The 19823-nt window shown below is 43.3% G+C and overlaps 2 protein-coding genes and 1 long non-coding RNA gene across 5 annotated transcripts in view; 1 reads left to right on the top strand and 2 right to left on the bottom strand.

Moving 5' to 3' along the window:
• LOC130125090 (xaa-Arg dipeptidase-like) overlaps positions 1 to 5525 on the bottom strand; it is a 14586-nt gene extending 9061 nt beyond the window's left edge. Inside the window, exons 1-4 of the mRNA XM_056294541.1 lie at positions 5066 to 5525; positions 924 to 1072; positions 358 to 500; positions 109 to 263 (exon numbers count right to left, since the gene is read on the bottom strand). Of these exons, the coding sequence (XP_056150516.1) occupies positions 109 to 263; positions 358 to 500; positions 924 to 1072; positions 5066 to 5473 (855 nt within the window). The 5' untranslated portion in view covers positions 5474 to 5525. The remainder of the gene's footprint in view (positions 1 to 108; positions 264 to 357; positions 501 to 923; positions 1073 to 5065) is intronic.
• On the top strand, positions 4767 to 15285 carry LOC130125092 (uncharacterized). 2 transcript variants are annotated; one of them, XR_008811417.1, is made up of 4 exons: positions 4819 to 4879; positions 10183 to 10260; positions 10906 to 11045; positions 14784 to 15285. It is a non-coding gene; the product is annotated as an uncharacterized LOC130125092 (long non-coding RNA). The 2 variants fall into 2 exon arrangements; XR_008811416.1 differs by lacking the exons at positions 10183 to 10260; positions 14784 to 15285 and adding an exon at positions 11443 to 11489 and having other exon boundaries at positions 4767 to 4879; positions 10906 to 11027.
• On the bottom strand, positions 10120 to 19823 carry cfap206 (cilia and flagella associated protein 206). 2 transcript variants are annotated; one of them, XM_056294539.1, is made up of 13 exons: positions 19716 to 19823; positions 19184 to 19267; positions 18368 to 18458; positions 17527 to 17715; positions 16764 to 16922; positions 15788 to 16002; positions 15330 to 15449; positions 14732 to 14930; positions 14309 to 14314; positions 13496 to 13636; positions 11269 to 11462; positions 10835 to 10978; positions 10120 to 10341 (listed from the first exon to the last, which is right to left on the bottom strand). In XM_056294539.1, the coding sequence occupies exons 1-13, from the start codon at positions 19821 to 19823 to the stop codon at positions 10120 to 10122; spliced, it is 1872 nt and encodes a 623-aa protein (XP_056150514.1). The 2 variants fall into 2 exon arrangements, with proteins under 2 accessions (XP_056150514.1, XP_056150513.1); XM_056294538.1 differs by lacking the exon at positions 14309 to 14314.

The raw sequence follows: 19823 nt of genomic DNA, 5'->3' as shown, positions 1-19823 counted from the left end.
AAACAAACATTTGTTTGCAAGGAAATCTTCAGGATCGTGGCTTTAAACGTTCAGAAATCCAACTGCCCCCATTGTCCTCCTCAACAGGTTTGGTGTGAGCTGACTTACTTCACAGCCAGTTGCCAGAGCTGCTGATCGAAAACACTTCTCAGCTTTTGCCTTGATGATGGGAAGCTCGCTGCGTGAAGGGGTGCGCAGATTATACTCACACTCAGTGTAGGCAGGAATTATATTGGGTTTCACACCGCCATGTTTTATGATACCTGTAAAAGAAATCACATGCAGGCACAACGTGACATTTAATTGCCCGATGATAAAACGACAAAGTGATAAAGAGGTACCTAATTTGCCCCTCACCATGAACTCTCCAATTTGGCTTGAGCTGCTGTCTGAGCACAGACAGGTTGTTGTAGCACAGCACCGCTGCATCCAAAGCGTTGACCCCCTCCCAGGGGTACGCGGAAGCATGAGAGGCCTTCCCGTGGTATCTTATAGTAACGCTGGACATGAGATGTGAAACAAGGCTTCAGAGTTACATTTCAATCTGGCATAATCCAGAAATAATGAAAGGACAAGAAACAGGACACTCAAAATATGAAACAGTATCACCCCATCAGGAAGTGGTGCATGCAGCCTTGAACTGAAAAACCCAAGATGATGCCAAGCACAATGTTCACACTATAAAAACACCATTTATGATCAACAGGCCCCCATGTGCCATGGAGTGCCAAGAGTATGCAGGTTTTCCTTCCAGCCAGTTACCACACCAGTTTATTTCATTGACTAGCACGTCGACCAAAGACGTCAGAATAATCAGAGGGATCATCTGCTTGGTGAAGAGGAAATCTGAACAGTCTTGGTTCTCCATGGCACATGGTTGCCTATGTCTGGTACATATTGTGTAAGCCAAAATGACTCCTTACTCGCGTTCGGCCACATCTGGCAGGTATGGGGCATCATCCTGAGCCGGGTGTGCCATGAGTACTACATCCAGGCCTTCAAATGCACCCATATTTATCATGTCAACCTTACCGCCACCATCCTCCTCAGCTGGTGTCCCAAATACAGTCACCTGTGGAGACAATTAAATTATCCTACAAGTCAACACTATATTGTGAACGATAGTATGGCGATACTCAAGTGTATCGATATTTTCTAACACCCTTTAGTGACCTTTCAACAACACCACATACAATGAGATGTGGCAGTGGCATTGCTTCATTGTGTTATTTACATCACTAAACAGTAAGTACCAGGTGCAGTGTAGTAACGGGCTTCCTCAGTGGTACACAGATAACAAAGAAAATGCATCTTTTTCTCTCTCTGCATCAACGTGTTCGACCACTGAGAACAGGTGCTTTTCGAAAACACTCTCCAAAGTGATATGGCTGATATGACTGAAGTACTGCTAACCTATTTTCAAACCTGGATACACATTTACAGTTCTCAGTATAGGTGTGCAGATCTCAGCAAAGATTTGCCAATCTGGGCATGCGTTTACAAACCTCAGTACACATTTGCAAATGTCAGGTTACAAATTTTAAGTAAGTAACTCATGAAATTATTAAACTTTTAATTAAATTTCCCCCTCCTTTTTCTCCCCAATTGTATCTGGCCAATCACCCCACTCTTCCGAGCGATCCCGGTCGCTGCTCCACCCCCTCTGCCGATCCAGGGAGAGCTGCAGACTACCACATGCCTCCTCTGGTACATGAGGACTTGCCAGCTGCCTTTTTTCACTTGATAGTGAGGAGTTTCGAAAGGGGGACGTAGCTCATGGGAGGATCTCCCTATTCCCCCAGAACAGGTGCCTCGACCGGCCAGAGGAGGAGCTAGTGCAGCAACCAGGACACATACCCACATCCGGCTTCTCACCAGCAGACACGGCCAATTGTGTCATTAGGGACGCCCGATCAAGCTGGCGGTAACACGAGGATTCGAACCAGCGATCTCCGTGTTGGTAGGCAACAGAATAAGTTACCATAATAAACTTCTCTGCGAATAGTCTCATGTGCGACCCCATCTTTTCATAACCTATTACTCTGAGATGGGGGTCACATAAACTTGGCAGATAGACATGATGAAAAGAAGGAGACACTTCACCATTGTACATACATACAACAAAATTTGTTTTCTGCATTTAATCCATCCTATGCTAATAGCAGCGGGCAGCCACATGCAGTGAAGTGCCTGGGGAATTATTTTTCCCCCATTGCCTTGGTCAGGGGCACAGGCAGGTATTGCACCTAACATACATGTCTTTGTTTATGAATAAATTAAAGGTCACTTTTTTTACCTGTTTTCAATCAGGTATTGGATCTTTGAGTGTATACTCATTTTTCCAAAGGGCTCTACAGTCATACCGGTGGGGTAAAATGTTTAGCCGGAGTGAAACAAATGTTTAAATCACATCTTTAGTATATTGAAGCGCAGAACAGATGTGAAGAAGAGAGTGCAGGCAGGGTGGAGTGGGTGGAGAAGAGTGTCAGGAGTGATTTGTGACAGAAGGGTACCAGCAAGAGTTAAAGGGAAGGTTTACAAGATGGTTGTGAGACCAGCTATGTTGTATGGTTTGGAGACAGTGGCACTGACGAAAAGACAGGAGGCGGTGCTGGAGGTGGCAGAGTTGAAGATGATAAGAGTTTCATTGGGAGTGACGAAGAAGGACAGGATTAGGAATGATTGTATTAGACGGTTTGGAGACAAAGCAAGAGACGCAAGCTTGAGATGGCTTGGACATGTGTGGAGGAGAGATGCTGGGTATATTGGGAGAAGGACGCTGAATATGGAGCTGCCAGAGAAGAGGAAATGAGGAAGGCCAAAGAGGAGGTTTATGGATGTAGTGAGGGAGGACATGCAGGTGGCCGGTGTGACAGAGGAAGATGCAGAGGACAGGAATAAATGGAAACGGATGACCTACTGTGGCGTCCCCTAACGGGAGCAGCTGAAAGTATTATTATTATTAGTAGTAGTGGTAGTAGTAGTAGAATTAGATTCTGAGATGGCTTGTTCTGCTGCACTTCTTCACTATACGTTACGGTAACGCACAGCGAAGTTCGGAGAAGCGCCGTTTAGCGGTGTCTACTGCACTTTCTTAACCATAACGTACAGTGAAGAAGTGCAATAGACCAAGGCATCGTCCGTGTCACTGGCGTAAATATAGGTGGTGCAGCCGGTGCAGTGGCACCAGGGCCCGTCGCTAGGGGGGGCCCGTCAATATTTCTGCATGCATTGTCCTAGTCCAACGTTACGTGTCTGTTTTGAGCATGTGACGATAGCTTGTTTAGCGCGTGCAATATCCTTTACCTATCTAGCCTACCTAAGTAACGCTAGAAAAATAAAATCAAGCAAGCAAGCATGAGTTTCACACATAAAAGTGGATATAAAAAGAGGAAGGAGAGCAAGGAAAGAAAGGAAAGCTGCAACGTATGCTGCGTGCATGCCAAACCATGCAATCTACCAGGTTTTGAGTGTGATGTGTGCTCCCCTGTTGCTGTCGAATGACAAGGCTATTAGCTAGATTACAGCCTAGTTGCTTTGTTGACTTGTTTCATCGCCTTGTCGACTGATTGGATTTAGAGACCGTCTGTTTAGGTTTCCCAACTCTGTCCGTGGTGCGTCCGCTCTCCGTGGTTCTGAAGGGTAGCCAACCTTTGACGTACTGACCTTTACAATAACTCATCTGTGTAAACTTTGTCTTGTTACTTTGATATTTCTATTTTATTTTTTATATTGTATGCTGTGAAGCACTTTGTGATTGTATATCTGTGAAAGGTGCTATATAAATAAATTACTAAAATTACTCACTACACCCACCTATGGTGGTGGTGGTGTGTGTGTGTGTGTGGGCGAGTGAGAGAGAGACGGGGGGGGGGGTCTACGAGGGTTGCTTGCACCAGGGCCCATACTAAATATGTTACGCCAGTGGTCCATGTGATTTAAAGGTCAACAAAACAGCCTAGTTTGGATAGACCACAGCCCCGTCTGCGGTTCCAGAATCTGGGAAAGACGTCGGGATGAGCTTGTAACAGTCAGAGTCCGGTAAATATAAATATAGTGGTACTAGAAGAACCCCGCTACAATGTAGCGGTTTGGTTATCCACCCGTCTAAATCTCCCTCCTCTTCATCCTGCCAGCTAACCGCCTTCCCCCTGCCCCTAACCCCCCCACTCCAACTCCCTCCCCCCAAATGCTCAGAATCGTCTGAAATGCTGAGAAAAGTGGTTTTTAGCCATTTTTAGAATTGCATATTTTGCATAATTATGCATAATTATTATAATTATATTTTGATGTTCTGCTATTTTTCTGGTCCTCTCTGGAACAATACCTACAACCTCCAAAAAAAAGTAGGATCATAAGTGCATTTTTGCAAAAATGCATATATTTTGCATAATGCCAAAACATTTCTAAGTCCCAGAATTTTTTTTTTATATAGGTGAAAAAATCAAAGATGCTCAGAATCATCTGAAATGCCGAGAAAAGTGGTCAGTTTTAGAAAATGCATATTTTGCATATTTATGCATAATTTTAATTTTCTGGGATTTTCCCCTTACTCTCCGCGACAATACCTACCACCTCCAAAAAGAATTAGGATCATAAGTGCTTTAGTTTTCGGTCCCGCTATCTACACTAACACACACACACACACACACACACACACACACACACACCACACACACACACACACACACACACTAACACCGCACACACACATTACGAAAATATATGAGTAGATTGCAATAGCAAATAGCGCCACAGGGTGGCTCCTCCTCTCGTATTGCTGTGACGCGCTATAGCAGAGCCGTCCCTCATGTGCGTCTATGCCAGATGAATGTGACCCCCGGGTGACAGGTGGTTACCAAGGGATGCTTGAAAACAGGTAAAGCAGTGATTTATTTAATCCTCATGTCTGTCTATGCTAAATGTGTGTGACCCCCATCTCGGAGTAACCCATGGTTACCAAGGGATGGGGTCACGAAAGGGGGCCACGTTGCAAAGTGATCTCTAAAAAAAAAAAAACCCAAAAAAACTGCAACACTACAAAAGTGGTACAAATGAAAGATACCTGAACCCGTGCAGGGAAGTTGGGGCTGTTCTCCAGCAGAGTTTTCAACCCGAGCCCGGCAGCGGCTCCGACCTCGGCTATCAGGTTGTGTCCGCAGGCGTGTCCGATGCCGGGCAGCGCGTCGTACTCGCACAGGAAACCGACGTGCACCACTCGGCCCTCGTCGGCGCCCCCGGGTCCCCATGTGGCACGGAACGCCGTCTCCAGCTTGAAGTGACGGTCGACCGTCCAGCCTCCATCCTGGGAGAAAAACGCCACCAGGCTGTCGTGGGCCTTCCTTTCCTCGTACGCGAGTTCGGGACAAGTCCAGATCTCCCGGCTGAGGCTGTGGAGCCGCTCCTTGGCTTCGTCGATGTGACGGGAGATGTTCTGTTTGAACTCGGCGGCTGCGTCCGTTTGCCGCGCCATCGTCTCCCGTTGTCTTTACTTTTGCAGGGGCTTTGAGTTCTGTTCAGATCGATCCGTGCGTTGATGCTGTGAGCATAAGCCCCCTTTATATGAGGCCACGTTGGTCTGTAAACCATTGACTGGATGGGGAAAAAAAAGAAAGAGGCGTCAATGTACACGGGAAATGGGTGGATAACCCGTCATGTGATGTGCATCCACGTCGTTGCATTGCTGTTTTGGTCATCAGTGGTTCAGTGTGTTTTGGTGCCGTAATGCTTGTAGAGGATACTTTTATTAACTTCACCTCGGACCTAAACTGGAAGAAACTCTGGTGCTTGCCTCCTAAATGTCTGATTATAAATAAGGTTACAGAAGTGACGTTTTTTTTTTTTTTTTTAAATCATCGTTTTTATCCTTCCACAAACACACAAAAGGTACATTGGTATGGACTGCTCATTTTGTCAACTGGTTCCAGAGGATGTATGTCGTTTATTTCGTTCTTGTCCCCCACTCGTGTAGTTTCTGGCACGATGACTACATTTCTCACTATAAAACGGGTAATCAAATCAAGCAATCTGATTGGTTCTTAGCCGTTGCGTAATAACAGCTTACACAAATCAGTATCACTCCGCTAGTAGGACGCATAGCAACCGCCCGGCACTATTTCCAGGGAGGCGGGAGGGCGAATTTATTTATGAACGCGTTAATAAAAACGGTCTTTCAAATTGCCGTAGTTGGTAACCGTGTTATAAAAGTAATAGGGGCGTGTTATATGTTCGGTTAAGCTCAAAGCATAAAGTCACAAGTTTGTCTCGCCCGAGGATGGAGCGCTTTAGTTTTTGCCCGCGGTTGGCAGCGCGACTCATATGAAGCAGGACTTGCCGGATCTTGTTTCTTATACTTTCACCTGCCCCCATAAAGCGCCTCGACAGCCGCGCAGCGCCTCCTTCCTTAATTGATAACTGAGGAGACGTTCGCACGCGCGCACGCTCGGGACAGCGCCACAGAACCCGGCCAAGGCTGTGACGCTCCCTTCGGCTCCATCGATGTGAAGATGGCAGGTGCTCTGTTTGAACTCCGCGACTGCATGTTTGTTGTGCCATTGTTTTACGGTGCTCTGATAGCTGTCACACATGCACAGCTTAGCGTTTGATTTCACGCGTGTACCAAAAGTCGTGTGTGTGGGTTTAAACAGCCGCGTCACAACTCCCCGCAGGACCTTCAATGTGTCCGCTTGCGGGTCAACACATTTGCGGTAAATAGCGCCTCTAGCGGGGAGAGACGGAGACACGTAGAGCAGTGGTTCTCAACCTTTTTGGGGTCCTGGACCCCCTGCGTATTTTTGATCTACCCTGAGGACCCCTCCACCTGATCTTGGGGGAGGGGGGTTGCAATTTGATAGAAACAGTAGAAACTGCATTTTAAATTGCATTATAGCGTTTATTCACTCTTTGGGGCAAAAATAAGAGCTTTCAGTTGTAACTTAGATATAGTTAACAAAACAGAGTTCTTATGCAGTAACTTTCAGATATATGTAACAAAACAGAATATGTATTCAGTAACTTTCAGATATATGTAACAAAACAGAATATGTATTCAGTAACTTTCAGATATATGTAACAAAACAGAATATGTATTCAGTAACTTTCAGATATATGTAACAACAGAATTTTTATGCAGTAACTTTTAACAATGCAAACGGGAGAGAGATCTCTTATTAAAATACAATAAATTACACTTGTGAAACAGATGTAATTAGAGAAAAAAGTCCTGTTACCCTTTATAGCTTAGGTAGATAAAGGTCTCGGTCACATTTGAGTAAAATAATCCTATTTCTATAAATGTCATAGGATCTTTTTTTTAAAGATATTTTATTTTCACGGACCCCTTGCAATTACACCACGGACCACTAGGGGTCCGCAGACCCCCGGTTGAGAAACACTGACGTAGAGGATAGAGACTGAAAACAGCTGGAGGGAGTATTTGCAATACTTTGGATACGCAGAGAATGAGGGAAAACATAAGGACAGGCCAATCAGCACAGAGATAATAAAAAAAAAACAAACAACACTACTACACCCCGGCTCCTATCAGTTCCTGCAGTGGAAGGAAAAACTGCACTCACAGTGACATGTTGCGTAATCCATACATAGTTCATGAACATTGCAAGTATATAGTTGTGTAATACATATGTAGTCATTTAATCATAAACATAAAGTCATTTAGATTAAGTAAGTAATCAGTTATTTTTATTTTAGATGTATGGCAGCTGTAAAAATAATGGTGTCAGTAGAGGGTAATTAAGCTGTACTTTAGAAGTAGGACACCGTTCAAGTTTCAGGAAACCAACACGAGACCTAACCCACTATGGGCACTAGATGGCAGTATGTGAAACAATGTCCTAATAGGTGCGAAGCGAAGGAGTGGCCGGAGTTTAAGCTCCACATAGTGAGTTTGATAATTTGTGTGTGTGTGTGTGTGTGTGTGTGTGTGTGTGTGTGTGTGTGTGTGTGTGTGTTTTTCCGGAAACCGTCAATGGTGTTGATAAAAGTGCTCAATATATATTGAACACTTTTATCAACACCATTGACGTAAAGCAGCTGGAACATGGGTGTTTGTGGGGTGCATTGTTGTCGAGTGCTGTGCTGAACTGTGTCTCCGTCTTTTGCTTTATCTGGAATTATTGATAGATACATACAAATTGTGCATACCCCACTGCTGTGATTGTTCCCTGTAGTATGCTGCCTGGAGAATGCCACTTTTTAAGCCCCTTGAGGGATTTTAGGCAATTCTCCTTCACATTCTGTTGCCAATAATATGTATAGGGAGGAGTTAGAGGTACAAAGAAGTGTGCTTTCAGAAGGTGCTTCAGTTGCTCCCGGGACCAGCTTGGTTTGTTGAACTTGATTTGTACTGAACCTATTCACATCAGACTTGAAGGTGCTGGACATTGAGTGATGGAAACTGATTAGTGTGTAGGGAAGAAATTCTCCCACACTACATTATCTGTCACTTGTCTGTAGTCAGATTTCTCTGCATGACTGTCTCTCACACACACAAACCTTACAAATAGGTTTACTTACCTATATTTACAAAATGCATTTCATGCCAATAAACTCAGAACTCTCTCTCTCTCTCTCTCTGATTGTAAAATTGTCCTGATTAGCAAGCTTTCTATTGCTCACCACTCATGCTGTTGAAATTATTCCTTTTATCAGTCATAAACACAATGTTCAATGGCTCTACAAGGCTGTAGGCAACAAATATAATCGGGTTATGTTCCTGCAGAATTTATTTATCGGCCTGATCTTAACAATATCATATTACAGAAGATCTATTGCAGAGATTTATAATAATAAACATTTAAAGGCGCCTTTCATTTCACTCAAGGTCACCTTACATCAAATACAATAAAACAAAGCAGTAAAAACAGTGCAATCAATTATAAATCACACAATAAGCAATAGAGTTAAAACAACGAATTTGAAGTTAAAACAACAAATGTGAAGCTGTTAAAAGTGAGTAAGCTAGTTTAAAAACAAGGGTTTTAAGAGCAGTTTTAAATTCTGTAATGGAGTCTAGTAAGGGGATGTGATGGGGAATGGAGTTGCAGAGTTTGGGTGCAGCGTAGGAGAAAGCCCTGGCACCCATTGTGCTGAGGTTGATGGCTGGTAGTGCCAATAGACCTGCTGGTGAAGACTGCAGGGAGCGAGATGGAGTGTAAGTCTGAAGGAGGTCTGTGAGATAAGCAGGGGCTAGATTATTAAGACCTTTGAATGTTAATAATAAAGTTTTAAAATTAATCCACTGTGACACAGGAAGCCAGTGTAATATCAGCAGGGGAGAGACATGGTCAGTGGACTTTGAACGTGTCATAACATGTGCTGCAGAATTCTGGATGAGTTGAAGTTGGTGAATAAGTTTGTTGGGGATGCCTACCAGGATCGCATTACAGTAGTCAGTGCGTGATGTGACCAAAGCATTGACTAAGACTTCTGTGGAGTGTTGTGTTAAAGCAGGGCGTAGTCTGGGGATGCTTCACAGATGGAAAAGGGCAATCCGGAAGACATTGTTCATTTGACTGGAAAAGGAAAGGGTACTATCTAGGATAACAACAAGGCTCTTAGCCTGAGCGGAGAAGGGTATGGTGTCCCCAGCAATGGGGAGTAAGCAAATATTAGTTTTTGAGAGTGTAGCTACACTAGTACTATTATATACTACTACACACAAGCACATATCTATTAAAGAGATACCCTTGCCAATATCCACAAACTCCACACAGAGGACGACCCGGGATGACCCCCAAGGTTGGATTATCCCAGGGCTCGAACCCAGGACCTTCTTGCTGTGAGGCGACCACGCTAACCACTGCGCCACCATGCTGCCCAATTTTGTTTATATAGATATTAACTGGCTTGATTGTAATGTAAGCCTCGTGTAGTCTTGCATTTCATCATTCACTTTGACAGTGCTAGAATCACCACAATTGGCGTTAGATTTTATACCTAACAAATATATATATATTGCGTGTTGAAATTAATCAAAAACATTTTCTCCTAACTTTCAAACAAATAAATAAATGGATTGTTATTGCTTTTATTACGGGGTAAGACAAACTGACACTTCCACACACGCACCTACCCGTGAACAAATTGTTAAAGCAGGGATTATTCATCGATAGGCCTGGTCAGCTCTGTTTTTACCATGTGTGCTGTCTTATCTCCCCGCAGACCTGCCAGGTACACCTGAGGCTTGGGTGTGTTTGTCGGGGTGTCTCTCTTGCTCTGACAGGCGGCGTCTTTAGGGAGGTACGTCTGAGTCGCGTTGTCCCGCCTCAGGTGGCTCAGCTTAGTCTGCATCGAGTGTGTCACTCTCGTTCGAAGATTGGCCTTCAATTGCAAAACATTACATATAAGTTTCTTGGTAGACACGGAAAAGAAGAAGAAAAAACAAGTCTGTGTCAGACCTGTGAACTGTTTTTTTTCCCTCTCGAACATTAGGTTTTGCATTTTGGAATAATTCTTAATATTTATTTTAATATGCAAGGAGTATCAGGTGTGCATCCCCCCCCCCCCAATGAGTGGAAGCCTTAAAGTAGGAAATTTGGAAAGATGTATATATGGAGATTCTGCCCTGAAAGAAACACTTGGTAATGGTCTCATCATCCTACAACATTTAAACAAAAGAGCATATTATTGACTCAGATATTGTTCACTTTTTTTCCCTCTGCTTATTTTTCAGTACATTGTTGGACTGGTTTTCACAACTGAAATCCGTATTTTCATGTGCTTTTGGAGTAACATGTTGCTATTTTGCACAAAAATATTGAATAAAATAAATGACAAAGATGAATAAAAACCAAAAAGGATTCATGTTGCTGACCAGTTTGATCGCCTTGCGTCTGAGCTCCCATTCGTTCCACTCGTAGGACTTGACGATGTTTTTCTCCACAGGATGGGTGTCGGTCTGCGTGCAGCTGTCACACTTGGTAATGGCCTTTACCAGAAACCTCTCCCCCGACTGCATCTGCATGTTCACAACACAGTAACTCACATTAAAGGAGATGACAATAAAGGTATGACTGGTACAACAGGTGAGGAACATAAAAAAATACTGAAGACACCATGCACAACGCTTTGCTGCACTCACACACAAAAAAAAAAACATCTTTAATGTTCTTATTGTATCATCAGCAAAGTGGAAAAGGCATTATCCTAAACACTTGGGCCAGTGTGGTTAAAAAAAAATTTGTCGATAAATTCTGGGCTGCAAGAAAAGCTGAAATATGATAACTTTAGCTGGAACAGGGGTCTGACCTCAGAGTAAGGTGTGATGCAAGCGAACTGCTGGTGAAGTTGCAGAAGCTGAATCAGCTCGGGGGAGCGCCTGGCTGTCTCTGCCACACGCTCGATGAACTCATCGGCACAGGAGGCAAATTTCTGGGCAGCATCTTTGGAATTGAAGGCGTAGAACTTCTCCTTGTGTTTCAGCACTCCTATGCTCGGGTTACCTGTGCAGACAAATACGCAAGAGTATCTGAACAGACGACTGCGGGACGCCACAGACTTAATACACAATGGCCAGTTTGTTTCAACAGCTGTCGTAAAAATCATTAAAAATTCAAAATATTTTGATGATTGCATCTTTGTAAACAACAAATTGACAGCAATAAATGCAAAAAAAAAATCATAATTGGAGGAATTACACACAAAAGCAGCCAGTTTCCACTTTAACACTTTCAGAAGAGGATGTCTGACTGACTGCAGTGGCAGGTTTGAGCAGATGATGTAAACACTGTCTCCTTGCATGTCTATGCCATGCAGACAGCTATTTCAAACAAGCATACATACATTCCAACCAGAGGAGAACGATGTCTCCAGTATGATGTTGATAAATCACCATATCTACAGCAATATTAACATTAAATTCTATTATTCTTTAGAGAAGACTGACTTTCATTTTCAGATCAGAGTGGAAATTTCTCTAAGTTCATATATTGGAATCTAGGTAATGCAGACACGCAGCATGTTTATGTTTACAATTTTATTTCACATACATGTGAAATAAGTGTAGAGATACACCAGTGAGCCAAAACATTATGACAACCTACATGCTGTTGGTTCTCCGTGTGCTGCCAAAACAGTGCCGACCCGTTGAGGCATGGACTCAACAAGACCCTGAAGGTGTCCTGTGGTGTCTGGCACCAAAACATTACTAGCAGATCCTTCAAGTCTTGTAAGTTGCGAGGTGGAACTGCCGTGGATCGGACCTGTCAGTCCAGCGCATCTCACAGATGCTCATTCAGATTGAGATCTGGAGAATTTGGAGGCCTGAACAACACCTTGAACACTTGAATGTTCCTCAAACCATTCCTGAACAATGTGTGCAGCGTGGCAGGGCACATTATCCTGCTGAAAGAGGCCACTGCCATCAGGGAATACCACTGTCATAAAGGCATGTACCTGGTCTGCAACAATGTTTAGGTAGGTGGTACATGTCAAATTGACGTCCACATGAATGGCCGGACCCAGGGTTTCCCAGCAGAACATGGCCCTGAGCATCACACTCCCTCCACCGGCTTGTCCTCTTCCCACAGTGCATTCTGGGGCCATCACTTCCCCAGGTAAACAATGCACAGATACACGGCCATCCACATGCTCTAAAAGAAAACGGGACTCATTGGACCAGGACACCTTCCACTGTTCCAAGGTCCAGTTCTGGCACTCATGTGCCCATTGTAGGCACTTCGATGGTAGACAGAGGTCATTATGGGCACTCTGACTGGTCTGCGGCTACAGCGCCCCATACACAGCAGAGTGCGATGCACTGTGTGTTGTGACACATTCCTCCCGTAACCATCATTACAATTTTCTGTGACTTGTGCCACAGTAGACCTTATGTCGGTTTGGACCAGATGGGATAGCCTTTGCTGCCCTCACGCTTTGATGAGCCTTTGGTACCCAACACCTTGTTGCCGGTTTGTGGTTTGTCCCTCCTTGGACCAGCATCGGTAGGTACTCACCATTGCTGACTGGGAGCACCCCATAAGCCTTGCCATTTCAGAGATGCTCTGACCCAGTCTTCTGGCCATAACAATTTGTCCCTTGTCAAAATCGCTCAGGTCTTTACTCCTGCCCATTCCTCCTGCATCCAACATGTTGACTACAAGAACTGATTGTTCACTTACAATCTAATCTACCCACACCTTGACACGTGCCCTTGTTTGGAAAGGATCAATGTTATTCGGTTCACCTGTGACTGGTCTTAATGTTTTGACTCAGTGTATGGCAAGCATATGGCATATATCAGAAAACTCATTTTATTTAAAAAAAAAAAAAAAAAGGAAAAATGGGAACGCATGGTTCTGGTTAAGTCTGAGGGTGTTTTGTGTGAGGACAGTGTCCAACCAGTGTCAAGATTTTCTGTTGAGAAACAAATTTCCCCATATGGATACACATATGTCAAGAGATGCCTAAATATATATGCCAGTTTTGAGGGGGCTACCTATAAGGAATGATGAAGATGTAACATCTGAAGACATACCTGGAAGCAACAGGCCGTCCTTCTCTACAAGTGTATAACCACAGATTCCCTCATACTGCAGTGGCAGTTTGTCAAAGTTGACTGTTGTTTCAGGCAGGACCCAATCCTGTGTCTTCATCACAAAGGGATCAATGCGATCATCTGAAAGATATCCACTGTCAAATCTAATATTGAATTACAAAATTAAATGGTCAAAAATGTACCCAGAGCTGGGCCATGCTCATTCATTTCAACATGACCTCTTTTAACATCCTGAGATGTGTGACTGACAGCTCGCTTTGGCATAATACTGCACACAAGTACCCCGCCAAAGAATATCAAGTTGTGGCACCAGTTTCATATCTTATGTACTTAATTAAATCAGTTAATTAAGTCAGAATGATTTGAATTGTCCTGAGGGTAGCTCTTTTTTTGAGTTCTTCGAAAAGGTCAAAAATAGAACCCACGACCAGTTTTCTAAGACTTGAGATAAAATTAATAAAATCACTTTTCAGTGAGCACACAGTACAACCAAATTCACTTTAAAACAGTATACAAGCAGTATATAAAATTATAACATTTCATTTGGTGATAATACTTATCTAAAACACCTTGTAGTTGTGTGTGTGTGTGTGTGTGTGTGTGTGTGTGTGTGTGTGTGTGTGTGTGTGTGTGTGTGTGGCCTACATTTTAAACATGGGTGGGCTCAGTGGCAGTTGAAGCTCTAATATGTGAATTGAATTCTTAATCCTCTCAGAATAACCCGCTGTGGGCGTCCGGGTGGAGTGGCATGCCCACCAACACGGAGCTTGCCGGTTTGAATCCCCGTGTTACCTCCAGCTTGGTCAGGCGTCTCTACAGACACAATTGGCCATGTCTGCGGGTGGGAAGCTGGATCTGGGTGTGTGTCTTGGTTGCTGCACTAGCGCCTCCTCTGGTTGGTCGGGGCACCTGTTCAGGGGGGAGGGAGAACTGGAGGGGAATAGCATCATCCTCCCACGTGCTATGTCCCCCTGGTGAAACTCCTCACTGTCAAGTGAAAAGAAGTGGCTGGCGACTCCACATGTATCGGAGGAGGCATGTGGTAGTCTGCAGCCCTCCCCGGATCGGCAGAGGGGGTGGAGCAGTGATCGGGATGGTTCGGAAGAGTGGGGCAATTGGCCGGATACAATTGGGAAGAATAAATAAATAAATAAATAAAAATAACCCGCTGTGCTACACAAGACTACAAACTTATATTTCAGTTAGCAGGCACACCTGAGGACTCGGCCATTCTCTGCTCATCACTCTTGACCTCTGACCCCTCCAGCAGCTTCTCCAGCTGAGCCTCGGGGAAAATCTGTGATTGAGCCGCAAGGAAAGGCCGCAGATTCTCCACTACGTTGGCCAGAATTTTCAGCAGCGCCAGCTCATCCTGGAATCCAGACCATAGCTTTGCCAGTGCTGTGAAGAGTGGCTGAGAGCCAGAACATGGAATGAAAGATCAACAGGCACAATTCTCATGAGAAATACTGCAACCAAGATAACTGCAGTTTTTCAAATGAGAAGAAGCTGCAATTCTTTTTTCTCTTCAGAAGGGGTTACTGATGTTTTGCGTGAAAATAATTACATTATCATTATGATCATATGTCTATATTATCAATAACAATTAAAAGTATTGTTATAATAAATTATTCAATAATGTTTGTGTGCTCGTCTTGAATATCAATTCAAAACATGGTTAAAATTACAATCGAAACACTTCTCACCTTCAGTCCTTCCTGTGAGAGTCTGAACCTTGTCACAGTATGCATGCTGCATCTGTAACAGGACTGTATGTGTTTTAACACACAAAACAAACAAGTGGGATACTTACAAAAACCTGTGCAGTGGGTACGGCCGTCTTACAGTGAACCGTTTCCCTCAGGAGATTCATGTGCGTATTCAGTTCAGACCCCAGGAATTCAGCTTGCGTGGCACATAAACTTACATCGGCCTGAAAACAAACGCAAGAGAAATCTTTCTTTTGCAGACAGTTTCATATGCCATCTACACCTCAGCTCACCTTCTTTTTTATGTGTAAAATGCTTTATCCACCTTTGATATAAACTGAATGCATTCACTGCAATAAAGAGCAACACAATGATGGAAGTTGAAGTACAAATGTGTAATTTCAATAAAGTAAACTAAAAGTAATGCTTCTAAGCTTTTTTGTTCCATTGTGGTTTGCAGTCTAAGGTTACAGATGACGTTTTATTCACCACTACATATGTTGTTGTTTTTGAAGTGTATTGTAATGAAGTGTACAACTGGGGCCGTTTATTTCAAACCCACCATTATGATTTTGAGGAAGGCTTCATGCTGTCTAACATTGTAGAGTGCCTGTTTAAGCATGACTGGAGAAAGGCTGCATTCCCCAGCCTGTTTCTCAGAGTTCACCAGCTTCTCCAGACTCGCTGTGTACTTCCACACCAATCTCTGCATCAGATTCAGTTCCTCCCCCATCGATTTACTCGTGGCCAGAAGAGCGTCATTCAGGATCAGTGGCACTGTATCGATGGAATGGGAACGGTTTTAGTGAGAAGCTTTGCTTCCAAAATGAGATATCGGCCTTCTTGAGAATAAAGCTAAACCTACTCATCCCATCATTGGCTATAACCCGTTTAATCCAATTCAGAGTTGCACAGGATAGGAGTCTATCCCAGCAGGCATTGGGTGGAAGGCTGAGAGACACCCTGGACAGGTCCCAAGTTTATCTCTGTGCATACACACAGAATAACTCACACATCTGTACTTATGGAGGATTTAGAGTGTTCGCTTCATCTAGCAGGCACATCTTTAGATATTGGTAGGACACTGGAGGAACTGAAAACCCACAAACGCAAGGAGAAGATACAAAATCCACACAGAGGGGATAGAATCAGACCTGGGACCCTCTCGCTTTGCAGTAACAGTACTAACCACTAAAGCACATTGCTGCCATAAATCTCCCCTGACATTTTATGAACAGTATGTTCTAAATTTAAGAGCTATCAAATGGTATTTCACAAACAGACACAAACACACCTCTCAGTCTGCTTATCTGTCAAAAACAGCACTTCCTCATTTGGTCCTTACCAGGACTACCAGATATGATAATAATGATAATAACAATAATAATAATAATAATAATGGATTACATTTATATACTGCTTTATCTAGACACCCAACGTGCTTGACATTGAAGTGCTTACAGCTATGTAGTTTTTCCCCTTTAAAGCGTTCAAAGCATAAGCAGGGCTGTTCTATGTAGCCCGGCCAGAGGACTCACGGTCATCAATGCCCTCTCCGCCCTTCTCGCTGTACTTGTTGAAGAGGCGGATGCCTGTGACAATCGTGGTCAGCTCGCTTAGTTGCTGCTCCTTGTCCCGCTTCATAAGTGACATGAAGGCTTGCAGTTTGGGCTGAGGGAAGACGCTTTGTAAAGCAGCTGTGAGAGCCAGGGAGGAAACGAGAGCTTGTGTATTTTAGAGAACTTCAACTATGGAATGAGAGACATATGGCGACACCTATTAATCTGCCCCCCCCCCCAAAAAACACTTCTCCTTTTTAACATAATTAATTTCTAGCCTAGGGCAGAGGTTACCTGGAGGCTAAACCAGAGATTTCGAGGGTTTCATTAAACATGCCAGCATAGACACGTTAGACAACAAAATTTCATTTGATAATGAGATAATGGTTGTGGAACTGAAACCAACAATTAGAGTAGTCACTTTTATGCATTCTCCAATTGGATTTCTGATGACAATAACCTGTTGAAATTAAACCATGTCTCCCAGAAAGTTTAATCAGTTCATCTGGGCACAAAGTTTAGCAGGAGATACGTTTCATGACTCACCTAAGTGACTGTCAGTCTCAGCTGATTGCAGGTATCGCCAACCTTATAACAGTATAGTTGCATAACGACCCCCCCCCCAAAAAATTTGATCTTTAGACCCTTGGTAAATTCTCTGATCACTAGGTCAGTGTCCTGCCCCTCACCCCAGTTCAAGATGAGTATACCAAATATGCTATGGTATGAGCTTGTGTCAGACCTGTGGCCTCTCTCACTGTGTTGGTATCAGTGGGTGAGCCCACCCCCGAGCGCAGTAGAATGTAGCCAACGATCTTGCGGTAAAGGCCCTCCAGCTCCTCCTGTGTTTTCACCCTGCTGTCAGTGATCTCTTGACACACCAGGCTCAGCTTGGAAAGAAGCACCCAGTGGTGCTCCTTGATGAACTCACCTGCATTGAAGAAAAAAAAAACAACAACAAACACAAAGAGCACAGATCTTTGTTTGGTGGCATGGTGCATCTGTAGCGGTAACATGTGGGTCATCCTGGATAGGCTAAAAGGATTGTGGGAGTTGTGTGAAAAATGGTAGTTAAGGTATAAGGATTGTTGTTATTAAAAGGCAAATTCGAATTTCTTTAACTGATTGGATCCTACTTAATGTAAAACAGATGTGATTTGAAAAATATAATCTGAAATGATATTCACTGTTATAAAACATACAGGTGGCGCTATGGGGAGTTAAGACTTTGACCTCTGAATGTCCAGCTGACCTGAATTTGCCTCTTAACCACAGTGGCACTGTAGCAATGCATTCAATGTTTCATTAAATAGTGTTCTTTAAACATATTAAATGAGTGTAGCAGCAGAATTGGCTTAAAGATCCTAGATCCGTGATATCACAAGCAACCAGTAAAGAGGACAGTGGGTCAGACTCACTGCACAACAGGTGTAGTGAAATGCAAATCTAAGAAATGTAGAAATACATTTAAAATAGAAAGTTTAGTTTGGCTACCAGTTCAAAGTAGGGTTAAGCTCTAAATTTCTCATAGGCCTTGTGTGTGTGTGGGGGGGTAGTTTGTCATTTCATACTGCTCCACTTACCCCTAGATGTGTAATTCATATCAAAATAGACTTGCATCTTGATCGTCTCAAGAGCTGGGCTACATTCTTCCATAAGCTTTTCCACACACAGCTGTTAAGAAAAAGATTTATTTCAGGGAAATCCGCCAAGTGATAACCGATATATAGGTTAAGTTTCAAGGACACTATTTACACCTATTTACAGATGCAAATTAAGTGATTAGAAATGTAGGAAAAGCCCAGTTGTTGCTCAACAGATGAGCATTTAAAAAATGAAATATCTTTTTCACTTGGTTACAAAATAACTTTAATTAGGCTACACTGAATGACAGGCACACGCCTACAATAAAAATTTCCATTGTGATCATCCCATAGTTACTATTTTTTAAACTAGCATTTCATAACTTTTAAGTTATTCACTTCATATTAATTCATTTTGCATGAAGGAAAACATATAAAATATACAATAGCTAAATAAAGCATGTGCAGATGAGAAAAAGGACTTAGTACTCTCGAACATCAATGGAAAACAAACGATAATAACTACACAGGAAGGGAAAACAAACAAAAGATCAACACTGTTAAACGACAGTGCCTTCATCAAGCACACACAAAAAGAAAAGGAAGGAATAGAGAAAATTGCAATTAACCTAATGAACATAAACAATCAAACAAGAAAATTGGGTTGAAGTGATAAATATATTGAATTTACTGAGTACGTTGTTTAAAGAGTTCAAACCATAGAATGAGTGAAGTGTGATAGGGATGCTAATAGCACTGGTGTGGGTGGAGGATGGTTATAAACTCCAACTGCGTCCCTGTTACAGAAAAACAAACCTCAACAATTCTTCCGACGTCATGTTTGGTCAGGGTCCGATCGACGTTAAATTCATACTTTGGGTCCAGTACGACGGCTTTTACCTGAGATCAGAACAGAAAACCCGGACAACCATGATTATATAATACAAGTTATAACACGTTATAATATCGTGGTCACAGAGAATACTCGTTTCCGGTTGATTACTGTACTCACGTTCCCACGCGGGCCGCAACGTTGCTGTGTAACCATAGCAACGTGCTGAAACGGCAGCAAGCCCCGTAAGGCAGCCAGACATTTAAAGCTTTACTAGCTCTAACTTTTAGTTTTTGCTCTATCACCTTTTCATTCCGAGTTCAAAACGTTCAAATTAAACTGGAAAACACCAAAAAAAAATAAAATAAGTGAACGACTTTAATCCGGGCAAGAGACCGCGACGAAACGGGCTCGACTCGACTCCCATCTCTCAAAGCCACATTATTCATGATGCCACTGAAAAAACCAGCCGTCGAGAAAGAGGACTCTGCCTCCTTTGCTTATTTGTTTACCCACCATGAACGCCGCCAGCGTCTCCGATACGGCATGCCCCCTCATTGCACATTCCTGGGCGATCTCACGAACGATGCTCTTAATAACGCCCCCCGCTTGAGTCCGCGACAT

Source organism: Lampris incognitus, chromosome 15 (assembly GCF_029633865.1).
Source record: "Lampris incognitus isolate fLamInc1 chromosome 15, fLamInc1.hap2, whole genome shotgun sequence".
In the NCBI taxonomy this organism is placed as follows: domain Eukaryota; kingdom Metazoa; phylum Chordata; class Actinopteri; order Lampriformes; family Lampridae; genus Lampris; species Lampris incognitus.
The sequence above is the reverse complement of the archived record's forward strand: the minus strand, read 5'-3'. Positions and strand labels throughout refer to the sequence as shown.